General features: G+C 40.2%; 1 protein-coding gene across 3 annotated transcripts in view; it reads left to right on the top strand.

The window, feature by feature from the left end:
• The window catches only part of fbxl17 (F-box and leucine-rich repeat protein 17), a 248,318-nt gene that overhangs the window by 153,755 nt on the left and 74,825 nt on the right, over positions 1–19,738 (top strand). For 2 of the 3 annotated variants that reach the window (XM_042420591.1, XM_042420590.1), the window contains exon 9: positions 13,064–13,140. In XM_042420591.1, the coding sequence (XP_042276525.1) occupies positions 13,064–13,140 (77 nt within the window). Of the gene's footprint in view, positions 1–10,926; positions 11,016–13,063; positions 13,141–19,738 lie in introns of those variants that run through there. The other variant, XM_042420592.1, reaches the window with a different exon arrangement.

The raw sequence follows: 19,738 nt of genomic DNA on the forward strand, positions 1-19,738 counted from the left end.
AGGGGTTGTGTTTTTTTTTTTTCTGTGAAGCACACTTTTAGTCACAGGCTGTTGTAGCATGTCTTTTCAGTCTCAAGAGAAAAATATAAAGTACTGTAACTTTTGAGGAGGAGTAACAACCTCAGTGACAGAAACAACAGTGTGTACAAAAGAAAGTGAAGGATGACAAAAGCCAGTGGAAGAGGAGTTGAAGCTGCACTGGAAAAGAGCACACATTTTCACCATCGATCAGCAACCTTGTCCAGTTCTGTATGAACTGTCTCTGCTCTCCCTGAATCTTTTGAACAGTGTGAGTCCATTGATTAGGCTTTGTCATCCTGGTGTGCGCTGGTAAACTAGTGATCCTAATGAGTCTGAGTCCATCCAGCGGAGTAGCAGCAGTGAGTAGTAGCACCTAAAATACAACTGCTCATTCTTTCTCAACAGGAGCCGACTTATGAGGCAAATTCTTCGTAATTAAAGCCAGTCTGTCTAATTGAAGTATCCCTCTCTCTATCATAGCAGCAAGGAAATTACACGCTGCAATATGACTTGTTGGGCCATTGTACAGAATTTGTTGTGGTATAATTCAGTGGCCTCCCACCCACCCTCCTTCCTTCCCTCCTTCCTTCTCTGTTCATCCCCCTTCTCCCTTCCTCTTCATATCCATTAGCCCAATGAACACCCTCCAATTTCCTGCCACCGGGACAAACATGGCACACAGTATTTGTTCTCTTCTCTTCTCTTCTCTTCTCTTCTCTTCTCTTCTCTTCTCTTCTCTTCTCTTCTCTTCTCTTCTCTTCTCTTCTCTTCTCTTCTCTTCTGGTGTCTATGTGGCATGCGCACAGTCCTGCATGTGTGTATTGTGTTTGCAGATGTGCGTTTGACAGAGAAAACGCACGGAAGAGATTGCGTTGGGAAGCTCTCATTAAAATAGATGGCGGTAATCAAAGTGCAGAGCAATTAGCCATGGCTGAGTGGGCGGAGGGTGTAGACTGTGTGTTACTGTGTGCCACTGTGTCAGGCCTATTGGTAAACATTGTGATAGTTCACCTCTTGCCGCATGTGGACATGGAGCAGAGCAGTTAGGATATATGCAGCCCTGAGGGGCATGCTCACCTCAATTTATCAGTCAGACTGGCTGTTTCCTTTAGTGCCCGAAACAAGATTCTGTTATTAGCTGGTAGTTATTGGTTGTATTATTTCCTATGGAGAAATCACATTTAATCATAGCAAAATGGTATTGTATATTTTTGACAGGATTTCAGTGAAATAGCAGCTTGTTTCAGTGTCCTAAAAAAAAAAGAAGTAATCTAATCAATTAATATCTGTCTGTGATTGAGTTATGAAAACCATATTTTCTCAAAATAAGTGAAAGAATCTTCCAGTGATGTATGAAGTGAACTGTTTCTGGTAAAAACCAATTCCTATAAAGAGTTATCTGAAAAATGAGCGTCCCTCTCTTGGAAGAACACATTTTAGAAAATGCTTTTTTGGGGTTAAGATGCATAGCCAAAACGTTCTCAGTTCAGTCCCAGTCTGAGGCCTTTTGTTGCATGTCGCACTATTCTCTTGCACCCATTGTTTTCTGTCTGTATCTGCATTTTCACTATCTAATAAAAGCAAAATACCTCCCGAAAAGCAACTAAAAAAATAAATTGATTTTCTTTGGAAAACTGCACTGGCAGATTTTTTTTTCAAATGTTTGAATAAAATAATAATTCAAGGACTTAATTACAGACAAAAGTAGCTTGAACAAGATTTTTTTTTGCAGTGAAACCAAAATGGAAGCTCTTTTGTGATCACAATGCCACATTTTCTGTGTTTTAAATGGTACAAACAAAAAGCATTCAATATGTGTTCTGTAAATTGTGAGTTTTCAGTGTGAAGCTGAAGCTTTTTCTATTGCCACCTGACTGCATATTTCAATAAATAAGTGAGGCACCAGAAAGCAGATGCATCCACTGCTTTTATTCCCCACAGTGTCATCTATCATGGGCAACCATCTCTAACCTGACTGTTTGTTTCACAGGGGCAGAGCTCTACTAACTTTGTCTCCTGCACTCATACTCACACACACACACACACACACACACGCACACAGACATCACTGTGTCAACTCAGACCTGAGGCTGCAAGCGTTATCGCCATCTGCCACGGGGCAGTGCTCATCTTCTCCTGAGTTATTTATTGTGTTATGGCTGCAGTGGACTGACCGTAGAGGCAGATAAGGGCATGGCATTGCTTTACAGAACCAAGTTGTTCATTTACAGGTGAGTATCTCACTTGCATGTCCTCGGGGGGAAGCCGCTTAGATGCAACAGAGCAAGGAACCACAGAGTGAAGAGCTATCAGAGATCCATGTTGTGTGAGCTGTGCCAGGCCAGTTTGGTTTCCGTTAGCAACCGCGAAGCTGCTTTAAAATGCTGTTTGTGCATGAGCATCACGGAGGCCCGTCAGCGTTGGCAAGGCAACAGGCTGTCCATTTGGGTGAGCTTCAAGTGAATAACTGCCACTTAACCTCACAAAGTGCTTAGCTGGCTTTTCCCCTATGGCTTTTGATAGACAGATCGACTGGTTTGTGAGTGACACTTTGTTTTTGGTGATGGTGAAATTGTTGGCCGATGAATGTAATAACAGCTAAGAGTTTACAGGTGAGATTGTGTCAAAATATCTCCAGACGTCTGATGCAGTTTTGAACTCTGTATTATTTAATGTAAACCTCTAGAACTGCTAAATGATCATTTGCTCAAAACAGGACTCACTCTGTCTCTACAGTTGTATACAAAAGTGTGGGCACCCCTTGAAAAATAACATATTTTGGTGATTTTTTTTAATTGAAAAGATATAAACACAGCCTCTCAAGGATATGGAACATAAAACACAATATTTTCAGCAAACATTAAGGCACAGTTACTTTTTATGTCATAAATTGAACAAAAAAAAACAAACAAAACATTGGGCATGTTCAAAAGTTTGGGCATACACATAGCCTAAATAGTCAGTAATTAGTAACAACCCCTCTGGCAGATGTCACAGCTTGCAAATGCTTTTTGTAGCCAGCTAAAAGTCTTTAAATTTTTGTATTTGGGATTTTCTCCCATTCCTCCTTGCAAAAGGCATCTAGTTCTGCCATATTCTTGGGCCATCTTGCATGCACAGTTCTTTTACGATCTACACACAGATTTTCAATCATGTTGAAGTCAGGGGACTGTGTACATCTCTTGAGGTAGTCCATTGTGGATTTCGAGGTATGTTTAGGATCATCATCCTGTTGTAAAGTCATCCTCTTTTCAGCTTCAGCTTTTTTACAGACGGTGTGATGTTTGTCTCCAGAATTTGCTGGTATTTAGTGGAATCTATTCATCCCGCCACCTAGTCTGACTCACCGCATATAGACTGTGTATATAAGCCTACCATTGGCCGACTATTTCAGTTGGAATTCCCCCCCCCATCTTCTATCTGTGTGCTACCATTTTCAAAATCCCTGTCGCAACGGGAAACAACAACAACCTCCAAGCTAGCAACCTACACGCTGAAAATGGATGAAGTTTGATATTCCAAGCATGGCCTATCATCTGCAGCGAGCTAGGGAGAGTAAACACAGACACATGGTGTGAAAATGCCCTAGTTTTGGTAGTGTCCCCCTTGGTTATGATAATGGAGGACCAGGTGAAAACCCTGCAGTCAAGAAGGGTAGCTTCAGTGTAGGCTGGGCAAGATCCAGACAAGGATGAGAAAATAGCTGTTGGCCATTACTCCATTGTATACTCCTGAAACATTCATTACAAAGATAGATGGAGAGCCATCCTGCAAATGACCACGTTTCGAGAGTGAGGGGTAGGGATTGCTGTGGAGGAAGTACATACAGCAATCCACTGGTAATAGCAAATTACGATTAACCGTCTATCCAGCTAATTTCTATAATTAACATTACTATATTGTGTGCAATTTGACACTAGCAAAATCAATTATTATCACAGTATACTGATCCATTCCACTTCAGACGCTTCTGTGATATCGGTTTAATAATTTTCTACAAGAGCTACATACAGCTATTAAATCGTCTGTGGTTTTAAGGAGTCCAGTGAACTCCTCCAGAGCTAAAGCATAGGCAGGCTTCACTTCTAGGGCACCAATAATCAAGTTATGTTTGTCTTTTTTATCAATAAAAGTTGTATTTAGGGATTTAGCCATTTTAATACCAGAGTTCGTCTCCCCACATGTAAATGTTCCACCGAAACAAGTTCCCTCCTGACACTATTTTGCAAGGGCAACGTTGCTGTATCCTTGGCTTAGTGCCGCTAAGACAATTGTGATTGGTTTAAAGAAATACAAACAAGCCAGAGCATTTTTTCCCCCTATAGCAGAATGATAATGGGTGCAGCCAGACCTTTCTCCAGCACTAAAACAAAGTGTGGAGATAGGTCTGCCTATGCGAGATCATCCTCCACCCGTGCAATGTTTCCTGTACCACTGGCTGCAACACAACCCCAAAGCATGATGGATCCATACTTCTGACATTGGATTTTATGATGAGGACACAGGTGAGGTTTTCTTCTTCTGACTTCTCCATGAAGGTCTTCTTTGTGCAAGCATTGCTGCACAGTGAAACGGTGCACCACCACTCCTGAGTCTGCTAAATCTTTCTGCAGGTTTTTTTGCAGTCAAATGAGGGTTTTGATTTGCTTTTCTGACCAGAATATGAGCAGTTCTCTCCGAGTGTTTTCTTGGTCTTCCAGATCTCATCTTGACCTCCACAGTTCCCCTAAACTGCCATCTTTTAATTACATGTTGCACAGTGGAAACTGCAAGCTGACAACATTTTATTATCTTCTTGTAGCCTTCTCCTGCATTGTTGGCATCAATAACTTTCATTTTCAGAGTCTTACACAGCTGCTTAGAGGAACCCATGGTTGCTGAGTTTTCCCACAAGTTTTGAAGAGCTAGATTTGTAAAGCTTTAAAATTGGCACCAGCTGATATTTCATACATAATTGTTGACATGCCTCAAGCCTAACAAGCTGATCAAGGTCTTAGACCTTGTAAAAAGAATATGAGACTTTGTAACTCTTTGGGTGTCCAAACTTTTGCACATGCCACAATGATGTTTGTATTTTTTTTTTAAATTTTTGTTCAATTTTGACATAAAAAGTAACTATGCATGAATGTTTGCTGAAAATGTTGTGTTTTTTTCAATATCATAGAGTATTTACATCTTTTCAATTTAAAAAATCACCAAAATATGTTATTTGTCAAGGGGTGCCCAAACTTTTGCATTCAACTGTATATCGAAGCTTTTGCCAGAGTAGAGTATTACATGTGTTTACCCTGCAATTACTGTATACTTGAAAAAAACAAAAAAAACAAAACAAAACCCAATCCTTGCTGAGAATAAGACACACACATAAGGCCCTTAGTGTTGCTGTTGGCCTGCAAACTGTGCTCATTCAGTGCTTGCCTCTTCTTTCCCAGACAAACAAAAAGCACAGGTTGGACAGGAAAGCAGAGGATGACAGGCATTTATGGCTCCAGTTATGACCCCATCGGCACATTTTTGAGCAGGCAGATGACAAGCTGCTGGATTGCCCTGCCGTTTTGCAGAGTTGTTTCAAAACATGATTAACGGTGGTGGAGCACAATAGGAATGTGATTCTCATTTGAGCAGTGGGTACGGCAGGCTAGCCTGGGAAATCATCCAGGCCCTAATTGCCGAAGCAGACCCCGATTCAGACGGCTGGAACTTACACACACAGAAGCGCGCACACACACATGCACACTCAAACAGATACAGATAAAAACTGTATTTTATAGTCTTGGCTTCTGGATTTATAATTTTGTAATCTTATCATAACAATAAACAAGTATGGGATATCTCTATGGACTCTGTCGTAGAAACATTTAAAGAACAACAGTAGTAAGTGGGAACTTGTGTGTGAATGTTCTCTACTGTGAGGGATGAATGAACACATTTTTCATTGTTTTATAACATATTTTATTGTTGAATGTATTTTGAATTACACAAAGTGAAAGACATAAAGTAAAATGTTTTGGAGAGATTGTTTTTCTTTCCCTTTTATTTTTTCAATATTACGACATCTATAACAGTCAAAGGAAATGATTTAAGCTTTTGTCAAACCTTAAATTTGACAAAAGCAAAAAGGATGTGATGATTACTATGAAAGATTATCTGGCTCGGGGAATTGTCTAAGTTATTCTACTTTCTGTAATGTTCAACAATTTGTAGCAACAAATGATCTCTTCAAAAGAAAAGAAGACTAGACCTGATTTTTTTTTTAAACACAATTTTGATTATACCCAATAGAAGCAACAGAACAATAGTCCAAATCTACGCACATTATCAGAGGGTCAGCAATTTCAAAAGCAATAAACATGTTCCCTCTCATTCAATAAAACCTGTCTTGTTTCATTTTAAGATTGTTGCTTTTCCTCAGTATGGAGTATTTGCTTACTAAAGGGCTCTTTTGAGGTATTGGATATTTTATATCAATATATATTAGCCCAATGAAAGAAGTCTTTAAGTTTTTTTTTTTGTCCAGAGGATTCCAGAAACTCAGCATTGCACATCGTCTGAGGAAGCAAGACCTTGCTTCCTTACACTTGTGTATGGATTTATGGGTGATGTAAAGAAAATTTACAGCAAGAATCATTTTGCAAGAGCGTTCTCCTCAGAAGTATAAACCCCCGTCTTGCCTTGCTCTCCTTCTCTGTGCTGCTCCGCCCTTCCATTTCATTAAGTCCGAAGACAGCCATGGAAGTCTGAAGTCTCGTCTGTCACCGCTGCTGCTGCCTCCTCCTCCTCCTTTTATGTTTTCAACCTCTCCCTAGACCTTCAACCGCTTTTCTTTATATATTTCATGCTTACTTTCTTTCTTTTTCGCCCTCTTCTCTTGAAAATCATCCATTTCTATTTCCCTGCTCCCTTTGTGTGGCTTGACAGCCGTGTAATTGCGGGCCGTGTGAGGAGCGGGAATGAGAGGAGGCCTTGTGTTGGTCGGCACTGTGCTAGTGTACCTACCTACAGCCATTCTCCCAGCAGCGTCTTTGTTCCTGCTCCATTGTGATCAGCTAGCTAAAGAGAAGCGCTACACATGTTGTTTGGCTGGAAGACTGTCTGCAGTCTTTGTGATAAATATGGACCTCTGTTTCTCTCAAGTATTGTTACTATTCTTCCTCTTGCTGCCTGGCTGCCGGGATACCTCTGGCTGTGCTGCATAAAAGAAGATTAGTTTCACCTCTGAGAGACACATTTACACAAGCACAAACAACACACTCTGCATAATGACACACACACAAACACTTGGTTGCCCCTTACTCTCTTTGTCTCCCCTTTCTTGCCCTACATCTCCTTGTTGAGCCTCACTGTAGAGTTTCCCCAGTTTGCCGTGTATGGACATGGTACAGTAAGGTGTTTGGAAGTCCACTATGTTCTATAGACAGCATTTTCATGACAGAAGTTAAACCAGAGTGCTTGTTGGATTCATTCAAAACAGTCATTGATCTATCAGGATAAGGAACAAGGTGTTACGATAATTGCATGTCTGTAATTCACGTCTGGATCCATTTATGTAGATGAATGTGATGCTAAAAACACGACATATTACTCTCAAATTTTGATCAATAAAAAATATTTAATTTACAGTATCAGCCAGTCCAAAATACTACATGAGAAATGGAAAATAATACAAAATGACATAAAGTACACAATATATAAATCTTAAAAAACCATGAATGTTATCTAATTTACAGTATGACCCTGGAAAAAGGCTCATAGCTCTTCTTCTATGAGCTTTTTTTTTTTTTTTTTTTAATCAAAGAGTGAGCTGGGATTAAAGGCTGATAACTAGGCTCTGTCTAGGTTTAACCTCTGGTTTTACAACAAAACACACACTAAATACATCACACAACAGCCTGCTGTGCTGTTGAAGAGCTATAAATGCCATATAGAGCACATTTAGAAGCAGTATTCTGCTGTTGGCCCAATGGTTTTCTAAGTGCTGATCTTTTTTTTTTTTTTACCCTCATGTTTCAAACACTGGTGAAGGCTGTCCAAGTGGCCATATTACCGACGATGTACAGAAGGATTTTTAAAAAGGCTTTGCTAGTTTTCTGAGATGTTTATGACTCACTACAGTTCTTCTCTGTCAGGACGAAGGTGAACAGGAAGCCACTTCACTACCATGGCCTTCAAAAAAAAGGTCCATTATCTTAACCTTCAGTACAGTGCAGATATTATTTAATCCCTCTGATAAATACTTAAATACTTTTTATCATCCAAGAACTTCTCAGCGGTATTAAAAAAACACTAAAGCTTTACAATAATGCTAGTCAGTGCACATAAATATTTTTGTAATAAAATGAACTACTGTATGTTCATTTTAATTGCAGCTTTTCAGAAGTGAGTGGTAATGAGGCCATAGTGCTTTCTAAGAACTGAAATAATTTTCAGTAAGCTGATATTGTGTGTAGCTTTGTAATGTCAGTAAGCAGAGGCTGGGCCATTAGGGCTAAGAACAAATTTAATTTCAGGAAATAAAAATGTTCCAAAAAAAAAAAAAAAATCTTGGCTCCTCAGTCAGTAGTATTTCACCTTAATCTACACTACTTATGTTGTCATACCCTTGTGCCTCATTTATATGTTTAGTCTGTGGGAAATGCTTTTGTTAATCAGCAAAATATAGTGGTTACCATGGTTTCAAAGTCACATAATTGAGTTTTTTTTCTTGCAAAGTCCTAGGGAAGAGCAATTAAGTATCAGTAGCGCAAATTACTGTATGTTTTTCTCCTGATGGTCTAAAAATATATAGCTACATCTGACTCTTTAAGGTGTTTCAGAGAGATTATTAAATTGTTACTCTGTGTTACAAGTACTAAACATCGATGCAGGGATGGAGAAAATGAACCATTCCTCTCTTTCAGTCAGAGGATGTGTTGTATCAGTCAGGACCAACTCTTTTTCTATGATTCAGCCTCCTATCCTTCAGTGTGGAGTCGAACAAAGGCTAAATTCTCTGGCAGGCAGCTTTAGTTGGCTGGCAAAATAATTCAATTAAATGAAAAGGATGGTTTGGGGTTGAGCAAAGTCCTCAAGGTCCGGTTGTGTGCGTCCAGTAATTTAATTTAGATAGAAAATGTGTGTATTACTCTGTGCTTAAGGATGACAAATTCCACCAAATCCCGGGTATGCCAAGAACCAAACCAAGTTTGATTTTGTTTGTGTGCGACTGTAAGAATGAGATAGAGAGCCGAGTGACAGTTTCATTGTTTACCTCTAGCTGTTTGTGCCGACAGCGCGGTGACAGTGAGCCAAACGCACACTGACCCCTGATGAGGCTCGCTCCCTCGATCCTCTCTCTCCTGCCTGCTGGTTACTCTAATCGCTTAAACATGCAGTCCTTCAGTTGTCATGGAAACAGTTTTATTGTCATTTTATTGGAAAAACTGGCCTTGAGCTGTATATTAGCTTGCTACATAACTATAACAAAATGCTTTCTCTGGACTGTTTTATGCATCTGAAACGTTCTTACAAGTATATTTCTTCCTCTGTGGTAGCAGAGACAACTTGTCTCCTCTCTGCCTTATTCGCTTGTGTCATCATCATTTACTCCTCACCCTATTACACGTCCTCCTCTTACTCATTTTTCCGTTATTGTTCAAAATCTTCCTCATTAACCCTCCCCTCAGCTTACTGTTCCTTTTTGTCATCTTGTACTCCCTGCTTCCTCTCCTCCTCCGCTTAGCCGCTGTCTCCTGAGTCTCTGCTCTCCCATTTTCTGACACATTTCTTTCACCTTCCAGTCTTATCATTCCTCTCCTTTGGTCTTCAACCTTATTTCAGTTGCTGCATCTCACCCCATATCATAATGAATCCTATACATTTACTTTATCACTTCATCAGTTCTCTCTCCTCCCGCATACCTGCATCCTTATTTCGTCATCCTCCATCCTTTTTTCTGTTCCCTCCTCATCTTTTGTTTAATGTTTATTTCTACAAAGCCTTTCTCCTCTTCATCCCACCTTTCACTGGCTATCCTTGGCCCCTTTTTCAATAGCACCACCAGCAGCTTCTCCACCTTGCCACACTGTAGCCTTGCTCTCCGCTCTGCATCCTAATGCTCCTCTCACCATTATCTCCTGTAGCATCGCCTCTCCTTTAATGTTCAGTATGCAAACCATGCCCATCCGGGGCTTTTGTCACAGGCTCTGTACATCATTGAAAGTGAGCAGATGACTAATTCATGTCAGCTGAGCCTTGTGGGGTTTGGGTGAAGGTGGCTGGGAGCTTGTTGCCTCTTGAAGGCCTTTCATTTGGCGTGAACCATGCCTTAGCCATCACATCCCACACCTCTGCTTCGTCCTCCTTCGTCTTTTCTGTTGCCTCCTCTCTTCTCCTTCCGTCCTCTCATTTCATCTCACTCCGCCTTACGCCTTATTAATGGCCTCGTATCCTTTCTTGTCTATTCTCCCTTGTCTCCCACGTTGTTGCCTCTACAGTCTCTGTTCAACGTCGAGCTACTGTATAGAGATTTCTACCCACTCTGTTTCCTGCTCTACTCGCCCTCCATCTCTCCTCACTCCCTCCCTCATTCATTGATGTCTGATCTAATTGCTTTTGCTGTGACCCTGGAGACCCGGGCACAGTGTAACAAGCTCCCAGAGGGTGAACTCTGCCTCGGCCCTCGTCGCTGCATTCCTGAATCACGACTTTCTTTTTATCTGTTTCCTCGCCAACTCTTCATTCAGTGCCTTCATTCATTAGCAGCTCTAATGCCATAGCCCCAAGACACACGGCATGATACTGTGGTCCCTCTGGCTTAACTGAATCTAATCTCAGTCAGGACACAGAAAAAGGTTAAGCCAGGAATGATCAATTGCAACAGGTCTTTTTCTGTTTTTAATAGTGGATTTTTTCTTGTTCTAATCTCAGAGTGGGCCAAAGAAAGAAGAATCGAGTGGTGGATAGAAAAAGGAAGAAGGACAGGATGGAGTAAGAGAAAGAGAGAAACATAGAGAGAGGTGGGAAGACAGCGTGAAAAAGTGGAGAAAGGCCATTATGATAGCTCGGAGAGGCTTGCAGGACCACTGCAACTGAAATTTAATAGAAAAAGTGAAATATGAAGCTGCAGCCCAGTGAAGTGAGGCCGGAGATATACTTGCTTTTAACTACATGTTCACATGTGCATGATGGCTGCCTCGCATATCCTGCGTTTTGGAGGGTTGGTTATGCACGTCCTCAGAAATTAACGCTATGTGTCTGCAAGATGCAATACGCATATGAACAGTAGGGGCAGTATGGAGATGTGACAGGGTCAGGGGTCAGAAGGCACATCAGCAGCAGGCTAATCTGAGAAAATCATCAATCATCTCCAGACATAAAAATACTGTTGGTGTTTCTCGTCATCAATTTCTCACACTCACAGAAAGAGAGAAACATACTTGCCATTGTCAGGATGTGTTTGATTTAGGGGGCTGTCGCTTTTTCTACCGTGATCTCAGAATTAACTAATAATTAATTAATAGTAAACCTCCTTGAGTGTTGCTATGTTTATTGTTTACATCATGCAAATCAGAAAGTTCTATTTATATCCCTATTTCTCTGGTGTACCCTCTAGTTTAATCCTCCAATAACACGCAAAGTATATAGGCAAGTATGTGAACAATTCCATTCACGAGGCAGCCAGTTGTCTACGTGAACGCGTGGTTAAAAAGCAAGTATATCTCCAGCCTTAAGCAGATAGGTCAGCGCACATTTTAACAGTTCTGGCTTCACTCAGAAAGAAAGGATTTTAGAAATATGACACACATTTTAACTTTTCTCTGACTTGCATCTTTCCCTCCTTGATCCTACAGTGTGATATGTCACACATCAAGCGACATCTATGAATAGTGTCACCTCACATGAAATCCTGGAGCAGTGCATGAGGAAAAAAAAAACACACAAGCTTACAAATCACGCTGTTTGTTCGGGAGGAAATGTCACTTTGCTGAATTCCCTGTTGATCTGCATTGTATTTTCACTCCTGCTCGCTAGATAGTGAGTGAGGACAACATGAAAGAGGAGAAGCTCAAATTCTCTCGTCAAGTCTTCACACATCACACCTGGTCTATAGTGAGATAAGCCAGCGGATAGTGAGTGAATATGAGTAATGCATTTCAGAGTGAGCTCCGTCGTCAGCCGTATTGTGTGAAAGTGGATGAGCACAGTGAATATTCTTAGAAAGCACAAGAATAAAAAAACCTCGACATCGTTCCCTGTTTCACTTTGACATGAAGCTCAACGATGGAAGGCAGCTTAGCTTTTTTTTTTTTCTTTTCCCCCCAACCTCTGCTTTCACGTTAACATGAGAACTGCACAATATGTGTGTGTGGGTGCTTGTCTTTTTTGTCACATAAATATTCATGATAGAACACCAGCATAAAGATCAAAACATTTTCTCCTGAAGGTTAATAGGTCAAATGCGTTGATCAAAATCTAGTTGTAGCACACACTCCTCTCATTAGAGGCATTTAAAGAGAATCATTTGATACAGATACTCTGATCTTCCCCTTGGCCCTCCCTAGTGTATACTCTCTCTCTCTTTTCCTCTCTATCTCTCACACACTCTCTGTAGGTCCTTTGGGCTCAGGCACTGGGCTGAATCACTCTTTGAAGTGAGAGAGCTTAGTATATATATATGTATGTGTGTGTGTGCGTGCGTGTGTGTCTGCGCATGCACTCACATGCACAAATACACACATATACACCCCCTGTGGTAGTGCATGCTTCTTTAATCAGATCAGGTGTTTAATTATTAATGTGTGTGTTAAAAGAAGCAGGGGCAGAATATGTGAACAGTTCTGACCCTGCAGCTGTACTGTTTAACCTTTACTGTGGAATAATCTTGTGCTTGTAACAAGGGGTGTTTAAGAGAAAGAGAGCTGTTGTGTATGTGGGTGCGTTGCGCTGTTTTTAAGGGGGGGGGGGGTCCAAATTGCCTTCAAGCAAAAGTGAAGCGCAATATACAGAACACAGACGCCTCAGGTGACAATTAAAACATTTGTTTCTTCTCTCTGTCTCTTTGTAGGTGTGTGGAAATCATCGCCAAGGAGGGGAGAAGTCTGAAGGAGCTCTACCTTGTGTCTTGTAAAATCACAGACCACGGTAGGATACTTTCAATCAGTGTGCTTTTGTTTGCAGTCAACCTCCAACATTATTATCATAACCATTATCACACACGGTCAATGCCATGATTCAGGACTTGTTTGATTTTGCAGCCAGCCCCTTGCAAACAATAAAAATATTATTGAAAAGTTTCACACAGAATAAAGTAATGTCAGTTGGATTTCTTCAGTGCACTTCAGAAATGTTCATACTGTAGTTAGAGATATAACTTTAAGTAGAGATTTACCAAAAGGTTTCTTGACAGCTGACTTTTTGTGAATTCAAGTGTGAGAAGTTCAATATTGCAGGAGGTATATTGTCTCAGAGCACAATATGATGACTGCTCCTGGCAGGATTTCTATGCGTTTGCTTGTGTTTGTGGATTAGAGGTATTTCTGTTGTCTGACAGGAGACATACATGGTGTTTTCCTTCCCAGCGTACAGGCAGGCAGGCAGCGCTTTTATCCCTCTAGCATCATCCCCCCCTTTTACTTTGTTTACACTACCTTGCTTCTCTGCTTGATTCCATTCTGCCATATGTTTTGCAGCATATTTAAGTCTTTTATCAGCTCCAGAACAACACACAGTTGGGGTACTTCAATACCAGAGCATCAGGAATGCAATGCTGACTAACACTGCTTGCATTAATTATTTGATTCCTTGTGAGGCAGGGTATTTGTCTGTTTACGTGTTGTAATGGTGTTGTGTGTGTGTGTGTGTGTGTGTGTGTGTGTGTATGTGTGAGTTTTTTGTGTATCTGTGTACCCTGGGAGTTCAACAAATGACAGCTACTAACTGTGTCTCCAACTACTGTTTTTTGGGTGCATACTTTTTTAAGAGAATACTCAAGCGAACATATAAGTTCTTTTTTATTGCCTATTTTATTTTCTTTTATCCTCTTTCCAACCAAAATACCCACAATCTATGATGTGCTCAAAACAGTGATCTAACTGGAAAGAAATTTTTGTTTCACTTTGATCGTCAAGGTACGTTTAATTTGACTTTTGCTTTAAATATGTCCTGAGTACTTTTGAATAGCTAGGGTTTGTGCCTGTTTTCCATTGATTTTATCTTATCTGGTTCTTCTTTTCAAAATTGCCTATTCAAAATTGCCTATTCAGACTTACACAAAGGGACTAATGAAATAACAAAGTGAAGAGCCTTCTGCTTGTTACTCCCATGAAGTTTTCTTGAGGTTGCCTCTTAAGGTGAGTTCAATATTGATTTCTAACTTAAGAAAGTAAGTAGTCTATAGCTTTGATAGTAAGGCTTTATGCCTGTGATGGATAATATTGCTTCAGTTGTTTGCTTTGTAACTTGCTGTTGTCTGAATTATTCGCTTATTGAAAATTTCACAAAGGGACTACTGAGATAAGACACTAACCAGCCCTCTGCTTGTCAGACCCATGGTGTTTGCTTGAGAGCTTACAGAGCTTAGAGTGTTTTTTGTTGTGGGCCTGTAAAGCCCATTGAGACATTGTATGTAATATTGAGGCACAGATGAACTTGTCTGGTATGATGGTGTTTTGTACTCTTTCCATACAGGGGACCAATATGTGATGTGTCTACACCGTAGAGCCATGTATTGGTTTGCTTGACCACTCTCATTTGTATTCACAGAGATTTGTTGCACTTTCAGTTGTTGCCCAATTGGTGCACACTCTCTGTCTTTCTCTTGCAATCTTTCTCTTTTGTTTTTAGTTGGTTAGTTGGGTAATTGTATAAATGTATGCAAAATGAACCAAAATTCTCATCAATTGAAGGGGACCTATTATGCTTTTCCTTATTTCCAGTCATATATATAATGTTACAATGTCAGATGTTCATATTAAACATGGACAAAATGTTAAATAATGAGGTAAATGTATGTAGCAGTAATCCCTGTGAGCAAAAAGCACCGGCTTCAGACTGCTCTGAACACTCGGTTTCCAACATTTTTTTCTAATTTCAGCCCGAGCTGACATCAACTCGTGATGGATTTTTTTGTATGGTAATCTGCTCCATACACAGCGTGCAAGTTCACTGCTCTGCTCCACTAACATTATGGCATTTTTCAATTGTTTTGGGGGTAGTCATGCCAAGCCATGACTCAAGTTGAGCTGGCACGCTGTGAGTGTTTTTCCATTACACAGCAGGGCAAAGTAAAACAAGTTGTTTACCTATTGGAGGTGTGCTGGTTGTCTGCAGCTCTTCATCAAACATCATCATCACTATGGCTATTGCTATTCTTCCCTGCATTATTTCTAACTGATCTGTTGAACAAAGAACATATTTCCATATTTTGTTGTGTCGACTGTTTTTTAGTGCAGCTAATGAAGGTCCACTTATTCAGTGAGGAACACATTTAATTTCCTGTAAATTCTTCACAATAAAAGTCTCCTATTATTTAGTCATTTAAAAGCTTTTATTATAAAGCAGTAAAGCAGGAAATGTTGGGTTTTCATCAGCGGTAACTTAATGCGACTCTGATACAGCTGCCCCTTGGTAGGCTTCCAGAAAGTTGGCTAATTAGAACAGAGTGGGTTCCTTGGGAGGGGGGCCTTAAAGAGACAGGAGCTAAAACTGCCTGTTAAGAGACAGAGGCTGAACTGAGGGGCTGCATAAAGGGCCAGTATAAGATAAATAAGGAGTTATTGAACTGTGAATCATGCAAAGCTACTATAGTGAAGTCCCAGAATAAAAATATAGGCTTGGAAATGAGAATAATAGCTCCCCTTTAAGGAAACACTTGTGCACCATAAGCAGTAGTTTATGAAATGTATTCAAGCCAGGTCATGGGGAGTCACAAACCCTCAGGAAGAGTGTTGGGCTGTGAGGTGATTTTAGTGTAGGGGCCACACTCAGTATTGCTATTGTGTGATAAACACTGGCCAATGAAATACTAATTCTCCATGCACAATTATTACAAAAGTGGCGACATTGAGTACATTTTCATGAGCATCACAAACACCCTAAAATGTCTAGAAGTGCTTTATTAGTGAATTACAGAGTGCGGAAATCATGATGAAATGTCTGGGCTAGCCTCTGTTCCACTAGTTTCTATAACTCAATGCAATCTCTGATTCAGAGTTTCTTTCATCAGTCTCTCTGAAAAAATGAAGCGCGTTCCTGGGACTCACTTTCTGAGACAACTCTGCATCCACTGCAACTCTTGCTCTCAGAAGTTGAAACTTTTATGATTTTAACACAGTTAAACGACTACTTTGTGAGCACAGAAAAACTAAAGTCGCCAGGAGAAAACTAGCTGTGACCCTTCAACTAGCTCATGGATGCGCCTCCAATAAGTCTAGGGCCTATGGGAAATGGTGTTCTTTTAAAGGCTGCTAAAACCATAAATATTGAATAAACAATTATGTTTGATTGTTTTTTCAAAAAACTACCATCCATATCTAAACATATGAAATGTTTAGATATGGACGGTAGTGGGCCACACAACTTACTGTTGAGAAAAGTAGTTATTATCGTAGTTACACATGTCAGTGGGATTTTGAAGTAGGTTCTCTTACTTCTGGAACAGAAACTGGAAGTTCTGGTTTCACTTCAGCTCTCTATTTCATCTGATTGTATGTTGAGCCAACAGGAAGTTAGCCATTTCAGCCAGAGGAAGTCTCTCATGCACATGCTCTCAATCACCTTGGCCCGAAGAAAGAACAACTCTAGTGCTCATACTCTAAAAATGTTGTGCTAACATGCGCAAACCCACAGAAGCCTTTATATTTTTTTTGGTGTAGCAACTTCCATTGGATTGAATGGGGCGATCATCTTGGAACGCAGCATCCACTTTTTCTAAATATATCCATGATGTTGACCAATGCAGACTATTGGCAAGCATCTCTAAATGGGGTATTAGACTCGCAGTTTAACTTTGCACTTTGAGAGACACCACAGTCATCAATTTACAGCTCCGGGCTTTGATTACTTTTTTGATGTATCTGACTGCTATAAACTTTATCTATTCATCTTTTTCCCCTCTGTGCATTACCTCTATTTAGCTGATTCTGTAATGGTTTTGACAACAGATATGAGAAAAAATATTAATGCCAGGTACTAATTATCAGAGATTTTCCAAAGGAAATGGTGATTATGTGATATGTGTTGCCAATGAGTGGAGACTTTAATGATTACTCTCCAACACGAGTTGCAGTTTGCTGCTGACTTCTGTGAGTTACTGTGGCAATAATCACCTTGACCTCTCTGAACCTGAGCCTTAAAATGTATGAAATGTTACGTGGGCTTGTGTCCACTGGTGTTTGATTAACGACTCCAAGATCACAACAGTACATTAAACCAGGAATGCACACAACCACCCCCTATATATCCCTCTCTCTCTCTTTCTGTCTCTCTAATCATTTTGACCAAGATGAATTGGTGATATCTGATCTTCTTCCTTCACTAATGACCCCTCTGGCCCTCTTTGGCTGATGATGGGGTCTGTGTGTGTTTATGTGTGTGTGTGTATGTGCATATCCTTCCAGAATAGAGATGCCTGTCTTAGGAGCTCTGTGCTCTAACAAAATGATTGGTGGATTTCCTGCTTCAGTCTCTGATAAATTAAATAACAGAAATGAGATTTTACATCTGCCAAGCCGGCCCCCGTTTTTTCCGCCCATCTCCTGTGCTAATTATTTTTATTAATGGCCTCTCTGAGTGCATTTGAGATGTCCACAAGCCTCTTACATTTGAGTGTTCTGTTTTTTCCTCCCGGCTTTCGCTTCCTGTGTGATTTTATAGGAGCACTGAAGAGAGACAGCCAGAGACATAAAGACAGGTTTAGATGGCAGCAGCAGAGAGCTAGGCAACATGTAATTTTACTCTCAGTGCAGATGGTTTTAGAGATTATTTTGCGAGGAAGAGGAAACAAATGGACAAAGCGAGGATAGAGCTTTTTTGGCATAATGATCTTACTGAAAGCCCTATTAGTGCTGTGAAAAAAAACACTTCCTAGATCTCTCATTCATCAAAGAACATGCAAACCAATTAGCTTAAATAACATTTTGGTTGTAATCAAGGCAGTATAGAGTCTTGTTAAACACCTGGATTCTGTGATTCACGTATTACATGAGATTTATGCATTTTGCACACCTGTAACTAACGATTGGTGATGAATTACTATTATGGTCACACTGCTGAAAGATTTAGTTAAACCTCTTCAAATAAGCCTTCTCTCCAGATTTCCTCTCTTTCATTTCACACTTTGTTTTCTGTGTGCTACTTAAGTTTTGTATACTTTTCAAAGCATTTTTCTTTTTCTTTTTGTCTCCCTGATATTATCCTGATATGAAACCAAAATCAGAAATAAAGTATCTTAAACTACAAATTTAGCTTGTTAAGTGTGACTCATTTAATAAATATAAGAGAAATCCTCTGTGTTTTCATCTAATCAGGCATTAAGGGTACTCTGTAGGTCTTGGACACAAAAAACAGGGAACCCATATGGCATATATTTAGTATTATCCCAAGACCCAAGGTTATTTTGATAATATAACATCTCATCTTCTCATATGGAAACCCTCCAGCTGCAGGCCATTGAACAATTTTGAATCCTGACCATTTGTTTAAGAACCCCTAATCTACAGAGTACCAATTTATCACTGATACTTCCAGACATCTGGGGCTGCAAAGACATTGGTTGACTTTCCAACACATTACACAGTAATTATATATTTACATGACCTGATACAGTAGTTAAAGTTGTTTGAGTTTAGAAATGTTGAGGTTTAGAAAGTGATTGTGTCTGTTGTTGGATATAGGGGTCAATCAAAATAGTTTGGATGTCATTACAAAGGTAAAAAAATAAAATAAAAAAAACCTCCTTGGTTCCAGTAATTAGAAAGATGCCATGCAATGACGCAGTTTCTTAAAAGACACCACACTTTCCCCCTTTTTTTTTACACATGGTATAACTAAATAAAAATGAGACCACCTAATTTCCTCACTTTCATAGGTATATGGTCGGTGGGGTCTCAGTTTGCCCATCTCCCCAGCAGAAATAAAAGTACTACTATAAATGGTTTGAAAGCTGATCTTGATGAGAAAACCTACTCAGCCTCTCTCCCAGTGCTAATCAGATCTCTATTCCAGCATTGTCATCCTCATTGACCGACCCTTACACAAGCAATGGCCCATACTGCATCTTCAACACACCTGGATAGACAGCGATACCTTCTCGTCTCCTCTCACTCTCGCGCTCAGTGTGTGGCTTTTGTTTTCATGTGTGTTTTGCATTCACATGCATCCATTTGTGTGTCTACAGTGTGTGTGTGTGTGTGTGTGTGTTCATCTACCTGTGCTTATCTTGTCCCTGGTAGCCCATCTGCTTTATCCAGAGACAAAAAGAGAGACCTTGGCACCTCCGTTCTTTACATATGGTAATTCTCCTCTTTCACCCGCACAATCCCTTACCTTGTCAGTCATGGCCTCCTGTGTACATCAGTGCGAATACAAGATCAAGTGAGACACCTGTGGGAGAATGTGTATGAGTGAAGGGGAAGAAAAGGAGCAGCTTTGGTCTGCTTTTAGAGGACTTTAAGCAGAGCTTCTATAGAGTTGCAAAGTGGGAGGAATTATTTCAGGCTTGCAGAGTGATGGAAGTCAAAGT

This window comes from Thunnus maccoyii, chromosome 9, assembly GCF_910596095.1.
Source record: "Thunnus maccoyii chromosome 9, fThuMac1.1, whole genome shotgun sequence".
Classification (NCBI taxonomy): Eukaryota; Metazoa; Chordata; class Actinopteri; order Scombriformes; family Scombridae; genus Thunnus; species Thunnus maccoyii.